This window comes from Arachis ipaensis, chromosome B9 (genome assembly GCF_059453495.1).
Source record: "Arachis ipaensis isolate K30076 ecotype BB chromosome B9, ASM5945349v1, whole genome shotgun sequence".
Taxonomy (NCBI): Eukaryota; Viridiplantae; Streptophyta; class Magnoliopsida; order Fabales; family Fabaceae; genus Arachis; species Arachis ipaensis.
Genome location: NC_142444.1, coordinates 12,309,820 through 12,326,846, shown reverse-complemented (window position 1 = coordinate 12,326,846; position 17,027 = coordinate 12,309,820). Strand labels below are relative to the sequence as shown.

General features: G+C 32.4%; 1 protein-coding gene across 1 annotated transcript; it reads left to right on the top strand.

Annotated features, from left to right (window-relative positions):
* On the top strand, nt 1–4,374 carry LOC107617220 (2-alkenal reductase (NADP(+)-dependent)). Its single transcript, XM_088499512.1, has 5 exons — nt 1–493; nt 2,127–2,304; nt 2,625–2,791; nt 3,481–3,563; nt 3,659–4,374. The coding sequence occupies exons 1-5, from the start codon at nt 269–271 to the stop codon at nt 4,035–4,037; spliced, it is 1,032 nt and encodes a 343-aa protein (XP_088355638.1). The 5' UTR covers nt 1–268; the 3' UTR covers nt 4,038–4,374.
* Nucleotides 4,375–17,027: the final 12,653 nt, after the last annotated feature.

Here is a 17,027-nt window from a genome sequence, read left to right as displayed (position 1 = left end):
GGAGCAGAGTAACATGCAGTGAACCAATTCAAGTTGGTTGGTCAAGTGATCAATTAATTGGCAGGATTTTAAACGGAATTTCGCTGCCGATTACTTTTTTATTAATCGGATTGGAGGTTGTAAAAAAAAACATGCAGTGGTTCTCCTATAAATTTTAGCTGAAGCTGGCACCTCAATTCTGCAACGAAATACACACACTGAGTCTAACAATAAAATAAAAACACACACTGAATATTGATCTGAGAAACAGAGCAACAAGAACGTAAGAATGGCGGAAGTGAAGAACAAGCAAGTGGTTCTGAAGGATTATGCAACTGGTTTCCCTAAGGAATCAGACATGGACATAGTTGAAGGCACCATCTCACTGAACCTTCCGGAAGGTTCCAACGAGGTCCTTCTCAAGAACCTCTACCTCTCATGTGATCCGTATATGCAAATGCTCATGAGCAAGATAGAAGGCCTCGAAGGCTTCGGTACATATTCCCCTGGCTCTGTAAGTTTTTTAGTTTTAATTTCTTTTTTGCTTCGAAATTTCTGTTTAATGGAAAAAAAAAAAAAAAACAGATTATCTCATTCAACTTTAACATCTACAATTTTATATAATTTTGAGGAGTAAATGATTAAATTATTATTCAAAAGATTTTTCATTCTTTAAATTAGTATTCAAAAGATTTTTTTAATTAAATTTATTTTTAAAAAATTTTTAGTCATCTTAATTTTTGAGAGACGAATTTAATTTAAAAAAAAAAAATTTCGTCACCAATTTAGGGGACAAATTTCACCATTTAACTGAGCTGATTTTTTATTGTCATGCATTAATCATTTGAATATTAATTGAGATCCAAAAATCAGAAATTGATGGTAAAATTGAGAGTTGTGTCGGATTATTAGCTGCCAATTTTTTTTATGATATTATTAGATTAGTGCTGAATGTTCACCTGAGCTATTAACTTAGGAGGTTGAGAGTAATTGGGTTTTGCAAAACCAGAAAAAAAAAAGTTTTTGTCACATGTTTAAAGTTAGAAGAATGATTTACATCCTTTACATTTTGAATTTTATTTTAAATGGTAAAGTGTGATTTTTTACAATTTATTTCATAATTTATAAAAAATGATACGTGCATACAAAAAAAATCAGTCAGTATGTAAAATATAATGATACACATTTTTAATGTATCTTTTTTATTTCAGCATGCATTCCATATGGCTAATTTGGTGGCTGGTACATTTAGCATGATCAATAATTTATTTATCTTCTTGACAACATTGTTGTCATAAAATAAAATTGGAAATAAAATTGTGAAAGAAAGAGAAAGAGAATGAAAAGAAGGGGAAATCAACCATAATTTTTGAAAAAGGTACTATAGCAGGACAGAACCAGATACTATAATTAATTGACAAGCAAGAGGGATTGGTAGTAAAAAAAGGTAAGGATGTGGAACTCAAGTATTTTGAGCATTATAGTTAATAGTGAGTGGTGATGATATACCTCTAGGTTCTTTGAGCACTTATAGAGTTACTTTTAGATCATACGCCAAAATAGTCCTCAAATTTGCGGCACGAATTGAACTTGTGTTCTTGTGGAATATGAGTTTGATTTTACTAACTGTCTCGACCATCTTTTAGAAAAATGGGATACCCCGTGGAAACAGCATTAGGATTAGGATAAAATTCAAACAGCATGTGTTTGTTAGGAAGTCAAATGTGTTAGTTTTCCTTATAATCATGGAACTTTGTAGCTATTGTGTTCTTCTTGATATTAGACAGTACACTCAATCCAATTGAATTAAATAGTACTTTTAGTATTCTGTATAATTGTTGTACCATGGGAATGCAGAATTGAGAAATTTCAATTTAGAAATTCATTATTGATTATAATCTTCAACGTAGAAAGCCTCAATTTACCTTATAGCAGGATGCTTTTCAAACAACATGGGAAACAATGGGTAAAAAAGAATCAATCTATAACTTTTGGTTTGGAAGAATGTAGAAATGAAAAATGGTTTAATGGTGTTTGTACTTTGCGAAACTCCCAATGATCGGTTTTGCAGTTTGATCTAAGAAGCCATGCATGTAGCAGTCTGCTGTGTTGATGATTCTATTTCAATAACTGTTTCATTATTTCAGCCATTAACTGGATATGGTGTGGCTAAAGTCCTGGAATCTGGACACCCAGATTACAAGAAGGGTGATTTGGTGTGGGGGTTTACTAAATGGGAGGAGCACAGTTTGGTCCCATCATCTCAAATTCTTTTCAAAATCGAGCACACCGATGTTCCACTTTCGTACTATATTGGAATTCTTGGTATGTTTTTTCAACAACTTGAGGTCTTATTGATTCTTGGTGAAATAAGCACTTGATGTCGGTATAATTCTCAACTGCAACTCTATTTTGGTTTCATGCAATAAATGAATCATTTGTTTGTAAGTATTATTCGGAAATGGTGATACATTTGTCCTTCCTTACAAAATTTGTACATATACATGAGGAAATGATATTTGAATGATTAGTTTTCAAGGTTCTAAAACCAGACCGGTTATTTTGCAAGATTATGGATGTAACTTGCTTATACTTTGGATTATTGTTTGTTTAGACATTCATTAATTTTGACTCAATGAATGCAGGTATTCCAGGAATGACTGCCTATGCTGGTTTCTTTGAAGTTGGACTTCCTAAGAAAGGAGACAGAGTGTTTGTTTCTGCAGCCTCTGGTGCAGTTGGTCAACTTGTTGGTCAATTTGCTAAATTCACCGGTTGTTATGTCGTTGGAAGTGCTGGAAGTAAAGACAAGGTATTCATCTTATTTCTCTTGTTATATATATATCTCTTGGTATGTGGTAAATGACCCTTATTCTCCATATTTATTCTATTCTAAGTACTTTTGTTTTGTAAAGTAATATTCCAAATAAGCCTCCACGGAATTTTTTGTCTCCCAACAAATTTTAATTACCAAATCCCAAACGTTGACTTTACTGACAGATTTGGACTGATTTGTTTAACAAAGTAAAAGGGTGGGGACTACAGTAGTTGACTAAATTATCTTTAGGAACTAATTTGGGTTATTGTGCTATTTTTGTAATAGCATGATTATCATACAAAAAACTGTTGCCAATTTCCAAGCTTTTGTAAGTGACTATATATCTCAAGGTTATCAAACTCTAGTGTTAAATTTCCTACAAGTTTAGGTCCTTATTATGTCAAATTTACGTGTGAATCAATAGACTCTTATGAGTTGAATTAGGTGAACTGTTGTATTTGATAACTTTGACTTGTGTTGACACTCCCAAGACATCAAGTACATTAATTCATCTTGGTCAAATGAACATCTTGCACATAATCCCATTAAGCATCCAACCCCTCACTTATGATGTTATGAAGCATTTGATTGGCAATACCTGAAATCCACTCATTTTAAATTTGCTCACAAAGAAAAGTTACCTAGTTATTCTTTTACCTGAGTGCTTGTCTTTTTACAACCAGGTGGATTTATTGAAGAATAAATTAGGATTTGACGATGCTTTTAACTACAAAGAAGAGCCAGACCTCAATGCTGCATTGAAAAGGTTTGTGATATAAAAATTTGTACTGCCATGGAGTTAAGTTTCCTTTTTATAACTACATACTAGTGAATATTGGCTCTTATCATTTTACAAATCAGGTACTTCCCCGAAGGCATTGACATTTACTTTGAGAATGTTGGGGGGAAGACACTTGATGCCGTGCTGCTAAATATGAGAGTCCATGGCCGAATAGTCGTATGTGGAATGGTCTCGCAGTACAATCTTGCTCAACCTGATGGTGTAACAAATCTGGCGAATCTTATATTCAAACGGATTCGTATCCAAGGCTTTGGTGTTGCCGATTACTATCAGTTGTATCCCAAGTTCTTGGAGTACGTCGTGCCGAAAATCAAAGAAGGGAAGATTGTGTATGTAGAAGACATAGTCGAGGGCCTTGAAAAGGCTCCTCCGGCTTTGATTGGCCTTTTTAGTGGTCGCAATGTTGGAAAACAAGTGATTGTTCTTGCTCGTGAATGAATGTGTAGTTTCATTTTCGTCCATTTGGTGTATGAACGTGTAGTTTCATTTTCTTCCATTTGGTGTTTAGTATATATGTGTGTGTGTTTTCGTTTGTTCTATAGCAAAACTTTCCAGTTGCTTTTGCCCTTTGGTTCTGATATGACAGAAAACACACTGATTTGCAAACATAGTAGATGCTTTATGGAGTGTTGAGTAGGGCTAAAATTGGTGAAAGGGAAAAATGATCCATGTTTCAGTTACAAGTAAGGCATCAACATTGGTTAATATGTTGGCATATTGTTGTAAGTCTTTTGACTAATCTATTCTTAATCAAGTCCATTCTTAATATATAAAAGTAGGTACATAGATTTACCCACATTACTTCTAAGTTATTTCTCTTCTCCTACTAACGCCATATCAGCACGATCGTTTACTTGACAAAATTTTAGAATCTACCACTCAAATCTTGCCAAATCAACTTTTATTTTTCAAATAAAAAAAAAAACACAAAAAACAACTTTTCTCATACTTCTCGAAATCCTCTTCCTCTTGGCACCTCTTCTGTACCAAGATCCTATTTCCTCCATCCTCTTCCGGTCCCATGAGCCATTGTTTTTTCCTCAAAACAAATTGTCCATCGCGATGTTCATCCCAGCGGAGCCGCATTGCATAAATTGCAGAAACATGGCAAACTCCATTCCTTCTATTGCGGTTCCTGCTGGAGTTAGATTCTGTGTCTCAGACCAACGTCACTATTCGGCGCTGCCAACATAGAAAATTCGTCCCAGGTATCTTCCTAAAGATTTTCAACTTTGCCATTTACTCTTCTTATTCTGTTATTCAATATCATTTTCAATAGCCCTATTATTTGTTGATAATCTAAAATTAAAAACTCAAGAGAGTATTAGAGTCAAATTCAGAGTTTTACAACCATGATTTTATTCATATTTTACACCATTTGGCATGAAGTGCATATAACTAATTCCCTCTCAAATCAAGCTTTCACAGCTTTTTCTTTTTTTCAAAAAAAAAAATAGAAAAAATAAATTCTAAAGTAGAATGGAGTAATTATATCAATCTGCAGCTAAAATTAGAAACCACCACAAAAAAATATATCTCATTTGAGAATTATCAAGTGATATTAATTTTTTTGTTCAATTATTTTTAATTTTTTATCATAGTACAGTAATCCTATCAATACAGCAAAAAAGAAAACACTTCTATAGTGCTAGATTTTTAGTAATTTTGTAATGTTACTATTTAATTAAAAAGATATTTTTTTAAAAGTTAGGGAGAGTATTTGACTAGCTCTGTTGAATATTGACATTTTTTTAATCAATTGTGGAACTTCAGAAGACTAACTATTCTCCATTTATTTGTCCTATTTTAGTCTTTCTTTTTTACTTTGTCATTTTTAGTACATATCAAGCAAAAGTAACAAAAATATCCAAGCTTCTATTCTTAATATATAAAAGTAGATGGATAGGTTTTACTCATATTATTTTTAAAACATCTTTCTCTTCTTACTAATGTCATGTCAACAACATTGCTTACTTAGTAAAATTTTAGAATCAACCACTCAATTTTTGCCAAATCAACTATTATTTCTAAATCAGCAAAAAAAGTAAAATATACAAAAAACAATACAATAATACCAACGACAATAATTAGAAATTAATAGTATTTAACCAAATTTGTAACTTACAACGACATTAAATCCATATCCCTATATTTATTATATCTTACCATTATAAACAATACAATAAATTTATCACCCCAATAATTAATTTATTAATTTCTATAAATAACTCATTCAATGTAATAAACATTCATATTACAAATATCATAATAATATTATTAATCATAATAAATTTTACGTTACAAATATTCAAATTCCATATTATTTGAACTAGTTATATAAATCTCTTATCACTATTCCTTCAAATAACAACAAATTTAACACAAAAATTTATGTCCGAACTACACAACATCTCAAACTTACTTAAGGGAGATAACTATATGTTGAATGTGAAAAGTGTAAGAAGAAAGCATATGAAAAAAGAGATAACGACGTTTGTAGCACATGTAATCAAAAGTATGTACATAGGTTTACCCACATTACTTCTAAGTTATTTCTCTTCTCCTACTAACGCCATGTCAGCACTATCGCTTACTTGGCAAAATTTTAGAATCCACCACTCAAATCTTGGCAAATCAACTTTTATTTTTCAAATAAGAAAAAAACACAAAAAATAACTTTTCTCATACTTCTCGAAACCCTCTTCCTTTTGGCACCTCTTCTGTACCAAGATCTTATTTCCTCCATCCTCTTCCGGTCCCATGAGCCATTGTTTTTCCCTCAAAACAAATTGTCTATCGCGATCTCCATCCCCAGCGGAGCCGCATTGCATAAATTGCAGAATCAGGGCAAACTCCATTCCTCCTATTGCGGTTCCTGCTGGAGCTAGATTCTGGGTCTCAGACCAACGTCACTATTCGGTACCGCCAATGTAAGAAATTCGTCCCATGTATCTTCTTAAAGATTTTCAACTTTGCCGTTTACTCTTCTCATTCTGTTATTCAATATCATTTTCAATAGCCTATTTATTTGTTGATAATCTAAAATTAAAAACTCAAGAGAGTATTAAAGTCAAATTCAGAGTTTTACAACCATGATTTTATTCATATTTTACACCATTTGGCATGAAGTGCATATAACTAATTCCCTCTCAAATCAAGCTTTTACAGCTTTTTCTTTTTTTCAAAAAAAATAGAAAAAATAAATTCTAAAATAGAATGAAGTAATCATACCAATCTGCAGCTAAAATTAGAAACCACCACATAAAAATATATCTCATTTGAGAATTATCAAGTGATATTGATTTTTTTGTTCAATTATTTTTAATTTTTTAACATAGTACAGTAATCCTATCAATATAGCGAAAAAGAAAACACTTCTATAGTGCTAAATTTTTAGTAATTTTGTAATGTTACTGTTAAATTAAAAAGATATTTTTTTAAAGCTAGAGAGAGTATTTGACTAGCTCCGTTGAATATTGACATTTTTTTAATCAATCGTGGAACTTCCGAAGACTAACTATTCTCCATTTATTTGTCCTATTTTTGTCTTTCTTTTTTGCTTTTTCATTCTTAGTACATATCAAGCAAAAGTAACAAAAATATCCAAGCTTCTATTCTTAATATATAAAAGTAGATGGATATGTTTTACTCATATTATTTTTAAAACATCTTTCTCCTCTTACTAATGTCATGTCAACAACATTGCTTACTTAGCAAAATTTTAGAATCAACCACTCAATTTTTGCCAAATCAACTATTATTTCTAAATCAGCAAAAAAAAAATAAAATATACAAAAAACAATACAATAATACCAACGACAATAATTAGAAATTAATAGTATCTAACCACATTTGTAACTTACAACGACATTAAATCCATATTCCTATATTTATTATATCTTATCGTTATAAACAATACAATAAATTTATAACTCCAATAATTAATTTATTAATTTCTATAAATAACTCATTCAATGTAATAAACATTCATATTACAAATGTCATAATAATATTATTAATCATAATAAATTTTACGTTACAAATATTCAAATTTCATACTATTTGAACTACTTATATAAGTCTCTTATCACTATTTCTTCAAATAACATCAAATTTAGCACAAAAAATTTATGTCCGAACTACACAATATCTCAAACTTACTCAATGGAGATAACTATATGTTGAATGTGAGAAGTGTAAAAAGAAAGCATATGAAAAAAGAGATAACTACGTTTGTAGCACATGTAATCAAAAGTAGGTACATAGGTTTACCCACATTACTTCTAAGTTATTTCTCTTCTCCTACTAACTCCATGTTAGCACTATCGTTTACTTGGCAAAATTTTAGAATCCACCACTCAAATCTTGCCAAATCAACTTTTATTTTTCAAATAAAAAAAAACACAAAAAATAACTTTTCTCATACTTCTCGAAATCCTCTTCCTCTTGGCACCTCTTCTGTACCAAGATCCTATTTCCTCCATACTCTTCCGGTCCCATGAGCCATTGTTTTTCCCTCAAAACAAATTGTCAATCGCGATGTCCATCCTGGCGAAGCCGCATTGCATAAATTGCAGAAACAGGGCAAACTCCATTCCTCCTATTGCGGTTCCTGCTGGAGCTAGATTCTGGGTCTCAGACCAACGTCACTATTCGGCACTCCCAATGTAGAAAATTCGTCCCAGATATCTTCCTAAAAATTTTCAACTTTGCCGTTTACTCTTCTCGTTCTATTATTCAATATCATTTTCAGTAGCCCTATTTATTTGTTGATAATCTAAAATTGAAAACTCAAGAGAGTATTAGTGTCAAATTCAGAGTTTTACAACCATGATTTTATTCATATTTTACACCATTTGGTATGAAGTGCATATAACTAATTCCCTCTCAAATCAAGCTTTTACATCTTTTTCTTTTTTTTCAAAAAAAATAAAAAAAATAAATTCTAAAGTAGAATGGAGTAATCATACCAATCTGCAGCTAAAATTAGAAATCAGCACATAAAAATATATCTCATTTGAGAATTATCAAGTGATATTGATTTTTTTGTTCAATTATTTTTAATTTTTTAACATAGTACAGTAATTCTATCAATACAGCGAAAAAGAAAACACTTCTATAGTGCTAGATTTTTAGTAATTTTGTAATGTTACTGTTAAATTAAAAAGATATTTTTTTAAAGCTAGAAAGAGTATTTGACTAGCTCTGTTGAATATTGATATTTTTTTAATCAATTGTGGAACTTTCGAAGACTAACTATTCTCCATTTATTTGTCCTATTTTAGTCTTTCTTTTTTGCTTTGTCATTTTTAGTACATATCAAGCAAAAGTAACAAAAATATCCAAGCTTCTATTCTTAATATATAAAAGTAGATGGATAGGTTTTACTCATATTATTTTTAAAACATCTTTCTCTTCTTACTAATGTCATGTCAACAACATTGCTTACTTAGCAAAATTTTAGAATCAACCACTCAATTTTTGTCAAATCAACTATTATTTCTAAATCAGCAAAAAAAAAAATAAAATATACAAAAAACAATACAACCAAATTAGAAATTAATAGTATCTAACTAAATTTGTAACTTACAACGACATTAAATCCATATCCCTATATTTATTATATATTACCGTTATAAACAATACAATAAATTTATAGCCCCAATAATTAATTTATTAATTTCCATAAATAACTCATTCAATGTAATAAACATTCATATTACAAATGTCATAATAATATTATTAATCATAATAAATTTTACGTTACAAATATTCAAATTTCATACTATTTGAACTACTTATATAAGTCTCTTATCACTATTCCTTCAAATAACATCAAATTTAGTACAAAAAATTTATGTTCAAACTATACTACATCTCAAACTTACTCAATGGAGATAACTATATGTTGAATGTGAAAAGTGTAAGAAGAAAGCATATGAAAAAAGAGATAACTACGTTTGTAGCACATGTAATAAAACACCATAATATCCAACAATACGGTAACTCTTTATGCTTTTCATAATCCTATCTATCAAATTATTAGTTACTAACCCAATACTTATTTTAGGTTCAAAATTCAATTAAAGGTTTCTGAACAAAGTGGTACAACAACTTTTGTACTATTTGATGGCGAAACAAAAAAAATTGTTAGGTACAACGGTTTCAAATCTAATGGCACTCCAGAAAAGTACCACCCCAATTAAAAAATTTTTGCAACCTCACTTATATTTGAAGTCAATGTAAATGATTTTAATCTTAAATAAAGTTCTCAACAATACACTGTTATCAAGACATTTGTTTTATCAAAAAATACTGAATCACAACACCCATTACAACAATAAAACAGGTAATATTAAAAAAATCACTTATTTTAGACATCATTTTTTTTAATTTAAATTATTCATTGATTATAAGAACCAACTTCGCCAACACTAATATCATCAGACGAAGATCACATACCCATCAAGAGATTAAGGAGAAAGAAAATCATACAAATTCAAGACACATCTTCAGAAGAAGAACATACTTGCAAAGATAGAACAAACAACACAATAAAAAGTGCATATAACTCAAAAACATGCCTGAACCTATTACAGAAAGAAGAAAGTAACAACTCTAACAACAACCAATAAATAAAAAAAAGGACGAACACAACATAAGAAGATTAAGTTCATCAACTAACAAATGCAAAAATCAAACCACCAAATAAAAATATTATTTTGTACATATAATTCTAATATCCAAATCTTTTATACTACAAATTATTTTAAATAAAATTTTTAAATTTAAATTTAATTTATATATTTAATTTAATTCTACAAAATAAAATAATTTTTAATATTTATTATATACTATCATTAATTTACCGTCCCGCACATCGTGCGGGTCTTATTCTAGTGTTCTTAAATACTTTGCTGAGTGTATTCCTGTTAATATAATCTTCTGTTAAAGATGATGTTAACTCCATTAGATTTTCACATTGCCTTTTGAGTTTAGGAGAAGACAATATTTTATCCATAACAACATGGCTTTACGAAACATTTTTTTTTAAATCAAATTAAAAGGAAGTCTTTATTTTAGAGAAACGTTTTTCTTGAATAATGCTCCATGGTATGTTTTTGGACAAACAGCGTGATATGTTTTTTTAAATAATTATTCTCTACCTACAAGTCATTTTACCCTAATTCACCTTACGCGCCTCTTAATTTAATTAACTTTTCAATCAACGTGCGAATATATAACTGTCTTTTTCGAAAAAAATTTTGTTTTCGTTTTCGAATTTTTTCAATGTTTTCGATCTACGTTCTCTTCCATCTCTGCGTTTCTCTTCGGTCGTTCTCTACGTTTTTTAAATCAAGCTCTAAAATCAATTTTGAACAGTTATTTCGTTGTTGAAGATAATGAATAATTTAAGTTCAATTTGTCAATTGAACCAAAACGAAGTTGATTATTGTTTTGAATCTAATCAAGTGGCTGAAGTGTGATTCGATTCTAGTTAATATTTTAGTTAGTAGTTTATGATTTTGCAGATGAATAATTTTATTTTTGTTTGTGAAAATTGTTGTTCATCGTTGATAGTTTAAATTGAATGTAATGTAAAAGTTCTGCATTAAAGAAAATATTTTTCTGTATTTGCAGTAAATTTCGGTGTAACACGAAGATATTTGAGTATATTGTTTAAGAATTTTCGGTGTATGTGTGCTGATAAGTTCAGCATAATTCAAAACTCTTCTTTTCCCTCCTTCTCATCTTCTGCTGCTTCTTCTTCTTTTTAATCATCATTATCATCTTTTTTTTTTCTTATTCATCCTTTTTTTCTTGTTTTATCTTCTCAAGTTTCTTCTTGTTTTACTCTCTTAACAAAAATAAAAACAAAACAAATCAAACAAAGAAGAAGAAGAAACACATAATGGTACAAAATTACTTGGAAGATGATGAACTTACATTCATTTAACTAAAAGAAAGAAAGAAATAAGGAAAAAAAGAAGAAGAAAAATACAGCATTAGAGGAAATATTTTTCTGTATTTGCAACAAATTTGGGTGTAACACGAAGATATTTAAGTGTATTGTTTAAGAATTTTCGGTGTATATGTGCTGATAAGTTCTGCATAATTCAAAACTCTTTATCTTCCTCCTCCTCATCTTCTGCTACTTTTTCTTTTTCTTTTTTTTTCTTATTCATCTTTTTCTTTTTATTTTACCTTCTCAAGTTTCTTTATGTTTTGCTCTCTTAACAAGAATAAAAACAAAAAAATCAAACAAAGAAGAAGAACAAACACATAATGCTGCAAAATTACTTGGAAGAGGATAAACTTACATTCATTCATGATTCAACTAAAAGAAAGAAAGAAATAAGGAAAAAATGAAGAAAAAATGCAGCATTAAAAGAACCATTTTTCTTTATTTGTAACAAATTTGGGTGTAATACAAAGATATTTGAGTGTATTGTTTAAGAATTTTCGGTATATGTGTGTTGATAAGTTCTGCATAATTCAAAACTTTTTCTCTTCCTTTTCCTCATCTTCTGCTACTTCTTTTTTTTTTTTCATCATCATCACCATCTTTTTCTTCTTTTTTTTATTTATCTTTTCTTTTTTGTTTTACCTTCTTAAGTTTCTTCTTCTTTTACTCTCTTAATAAGATTAAAAATAAAAAAATCAAATAAATAAGAAAAAAAATACATAATGCTGCAAAATTACTTGGAAGATTGTGAACTTACATTCATTCAACTAAAAGAAGGAAAAAAATAAAAAAGAAGAAGAAAATATATAGCATTAGAGGAAATATTTTTCTGTATTTACAGCAAATTTAGGTGTAACACGAAGATATTTGAGTGTATTGTTTAAAAATTTTCGGTGTATGTGGTGCGGTATTTATAACCCACAAACTAACCGGCAAGTGCACCGGGTCGTACCAAGTAATACCTTACGTGAGTAAGGGTCGATCCCACGAGAATTGATGGATTAAGCAACAATAGTATTTGATAGGCTTAGTTAGACAAACAAAAAAGAGTAATTGAGAGTTCAAAAGCATTAAACAATAAAGAAGAGTTTGAAGACAGACAGGTGAATACGTGAGGAATAAAATATTGAGAAAGCAGTTAAGGCTTCAGAGTTATCTATTTTCTGGATTGACTTTTCTTATTAACTAATTTTAATCATGTAAAATTTAATTCATGGCAAACTATTTGTGGCTAGACCCTAATTCCTTAGACCTTTCTAGTCTCCTCTAAAATTCATCAACTGCCAATTCCTTGGTCAATCAATTCCAATTAGAGGGTGATGATCAAATTCTAGTTTATATGCCACAAGAATCCTAATTATCCAAAAATAAAGAAATTATATGTCACGTATCCTGTTAAATACAAACAATTAGAAATTCAGGATAATATGTTTTCAAGCTATTGTCAAGTATAGAGCTTTTCCAAGTTATACAAGAAGTCAAATAGAACATGGGTCATACTTCCGTTCCACCCAAATTCATAAAATAAAGAACGAAAATAATTATTGAAATATAAATCAAAACATGAATTAAAATAAAAAAATAATATTACCAATCCATACAATAGACAAAGCTCCTAACCTTAACAATGGAGGATTAGTTGCTCATGGAATATGGAATGTAAATTTGTATGGAATAATGTTGTTGAATGTTCTTTTGAAACCACCCTATTGGGATCCCTTTTATAACTAATCCTAATAATTTAAAAATTAAATTTCTAAAATTAAAATTAAAATAATCTCTTTTCCTAAAATAAGATTTGAATTTAAATTCGAATTAATTAACAAGTCTTCAGCTGATGGGTGGGGACCACTTGATTTGTCCCTTCTGCAGCTTCTAATCTGTGATTTATGGGCTAAGAACTGGGTCAAAACAGCCCAGAAATCGCCCCCAGCGTTTTTCTGTGTTTTCTGCACGTGGCGCATGTCACGCATACGCGTCGGTCATGCGTTCGCGTCATTTGTGCAAATTCCAGTCCACGCGTTCGCGTCAGGCACGCGATCGCGTCATTGCAATTTTCTCCATTCCGCGCGGTCGCGTGAGCCATGCGTCCGCGTCGGTATTCGCTGGTCATCTCCTTGGTTTCTTCTCTTTCTCTGTAGAAACTTCATCAAATCCATCCGAATGCTACCTAAAATGAATAAAATTGCATAAAACTCAAAATAGCATCCATAGTGGGTAAAATATAATTAATTCTTAATTAAACTCAACAAGTTAGATTCAAATTCACTAGGAAAAGATAGGAAAGATGCTCACGCATCACAACACCAAACTTAAACTGTTGCTTGTCCTCAAGCAACCAAAAACTAATATAAGCTTAGGATGTGAATTTGCATGAGAATGAGAGTTCGATTAAGCTCATGTCTCTTCTTATAGTGGGGTTTACAACTGCAATCCTGAATAGTTTTGGCATCTCACTTTATCCTTTGAAGTTCAGAATGATTGGCATCCATAGGAATTCAGAATCCAGATAGTGTTATTGATTCTCCTAGTTCAGTATGTTGATTCTTGAACACAGCTACTTTATGAGTCTTGGCCATGACCCTAAGTATTTTATTTTCCAGTATTACCACCGGATACATAAATGCCATAGACACATAATTGGGTGAACCTTTTCAGATTGTGACTCAGCTTTGCTAGAGTCCCCAGTTAGAGGTGCCCAGAGTTCTTAAGCACATTCTTTTTGCTTTGGACCACGACTTTAACCGCTCAATCTCAAGCTTTTCACTTGACACCTTCACGCCACAAGCACATGGTTAGGAACAGCTTGATTTAGCCGCTTAGACCAGAATTTTATTCCTTTGGACCCTCCTATCCATTACTGCTCAAAGTCTTGGATCCTTTTTACCCTTTGCCTTTTAGTTTAAAGGGTTATTGGATTTTTTTGCTTGCTTTTTTTATTATTTTTCTCTTTTTTTTCGCAAGCTTTGTGTTTTTCACTGTTTTTTCTTGCTTCAAGAATCAATTTTATGGTTTTTCAGATTATCAATAACATTTCTCTTTTTCATCATTCTTTCAAGAGCCAACAATTTTAACATTCATAAACTTCACTATAAAAAATATGCACTGTTCAAGTATTCATTCAGAATCACAGAAAATACCACCACATTTAAGTAAATAAGACTATTCTTCAATATAGACCCACTTTCTCATGAAATATATTACTCCTGTATTTTTTATTTGAATTTAAGCTCAGTGAGTAATATATGAGATCTTTTCAGAATTAAAGCAATAGGGAGAACTAAACTAGTCCTAGGATTCTAACTAATAAAGGATCATGCAACAAACAAAGCAAAATAGCAGAAAGCCGGAACATAACATAAACAAAAGAGGGGAGGAATAAAAAATGAAAGGAACTCAACCACCTTAGTTATCCTAGCGGTCGTTTTATTCTTCAGGTTGTGCTCCTCAGTGAAGATGATTCGCCTCCCTTTTGGTGCTATAAGAATAAACAGAAAACCTTTACGCGAAGCGTCAACACCAAACTTAAAGGTTTGCTTGTCCTCAAGCAAATAAGAACTGAAAATAGAAGAGACAATTATTAAGATGAAAGAAAAAGTAGAGGATAAAAGAATAAGCGAGAATAGGGATTGGGAGAGAGAGAGAAAAAGAAAACTGGGCGGCACAAACGACGCGTTTGCGTACGGCACGCGATCGCGTATGTCGCGCATTCTTCATAATGACGCGTTAGTCAGGCACGCGATCGCGTCATTGGATTTTGTGCGATTCGCGCGAAGCCAGCCGCGCGCCCGCGTGACTTTCTGTTCGCATGGCTTGGAAGCCAAATTTTCATATGACGCGTTCGCGTCATGCACGCGCTCACGTGGATGGCCATATGTGCAACTGACGCGAACGCGTCAGTCAAGCGTCCGCGTGACCAACTTTGTGCTTTTAGCACACTTCTTACCCCAAGCCAGCACAACTTTTTGTCCAAACGCTCTTTGACGTCGAATTTGCAGGTCACGCGTTCGCGTCGGTGACGCGCCCGCGTGAATGGTGAAAATCACAAACGACGTGAACGCGTGGGGTACGCGTTTGCGTGGGATCGTTTGTGCGAAAGGCATGAGTCCAGCGCCACTCCCGCGCAACTCTCTGTCAATTTTCATTGTTCACGCACACATGATTGACGCGTTCGCGTCAATGACGCTTGCGCGTCGTGTGGCCCTTTTTTTTTTCAAATAGCTTGAGGTGTTCGGTTCCTGTGATAAAATAGCTGCATGATCAGAAAATTAGTAAGAACTTAATAAAAACTAAACAAGTAAGAAAACTACTACTACGAAAAATAACTAAGGATACGAAATTATCGGGTTGCCTCCCGACAAGTGCTTCTTTAACGTCACTAGCTTGACGGTCAGTTTTGCTAGTTCAGTAGATGAGTGGACCTCTGTCGATCGACCTCGCCTCCAAGGTAGTGCTTCAGCCTCTGGCCATTCACTGTAAACTTCCTGTCAGAATTCTCTTCTTGTATTTTCACATGACCGTACGGTGAAGCTCTAGTAACCACAAATGGTCCTGACCACCGGGATTTCAGCTTTCCGGGAAAGAATTTGAGCCTTGAATTGTATAGAAGCACTCTCTGTCCTGGCTCAAAGACTCTGATGGCTATCTTCTTGTCATGCAATAGCTTAGTTCTCTCCTTATAGAGCTTGACATTCTCATAGGCTGAGTATCTGAATTCATCAAGCTCATTCAACTGAAGCATTCGCTTAATTCATGCAGCTTCTGAATTAAGGTTCAGGTACCTGATTGCCCAGTAAGCTTTATGCTCCAGTTCGACTGGCAAGTGACAGGCTTTGTCATAGACCAACTGATAAGGGGACATGCCAATAGGAGTCTTGTACGCTGTCCGGTATGCCCAGAAAGCATCATCAAGCTTCCTAGACCAGTCCTTTCTTGAAATATTGACGGTCTTCTCTAAAATTCTCTTAAGTTCCCTGTTGGAAACTTCAACCTGTCCACTTGTCTGAGGGTGATAGGGGATTGCCACTTTATGACGGACTCCATATCTATGCAGAAGAGATTTCAGCTGTCTGTTACAGAAGTGACTTCTTCCATCACTAATGAGTGTCTTTGGGACACCAAACCGGCTGAAGATATATCTCTGAAGAAAGCTCATTACCACCTTGGCATCATTGGTGGGCAAAGCCACAGCTTCTACCCACTTGGACACATAGTCGACTGCCACTAGAATATAGTTGTTTGAATGTGAGGGTGGAAAAGGTCCCATGAAATCAATACTGCACACATCAAACAATTCAACCTCAAGAATCCCCTGCTGTGGCATTTCATGGTTGGCAGGGAGATTCGTGGCTTTTTCACATCTGTCACAGTGCTTTACAAATGCTCTTGAGTATCTGAAGAGAGTCGGCCAGTAAAACCCGCTCTGAAGGACCTTTGTAGCTGTCCTTTCACCACCAAAGTGG

What these genes read in the sequence shown, in the direction of transcription:
- LOC107617220 (XM_088499512.1), top strand. Translation starts at nt 269, where the DNA reads ATGGCGGAAGTGAAGAACAAGCAAGTGGTTCTGAAGGATTATGCAACT. An exon ending in GTACTATATTGGAATTCTTG is followed by an intron (nt 2,305 to 2,624) that starts GTATGTTTTTTC and finishes CAATGAATGCAG; the next exon opens with GTATTCCAGGAATGACTGCC. An exon ending in GTGCTGGAAGTAAAGACAAG is followed by an intron (nt 2,792 to 3,480) that starts GTATTCATCTTA and finishes TTTTACAACCAG; the next exon opens with GTGGATTTATTGAAGAATAA.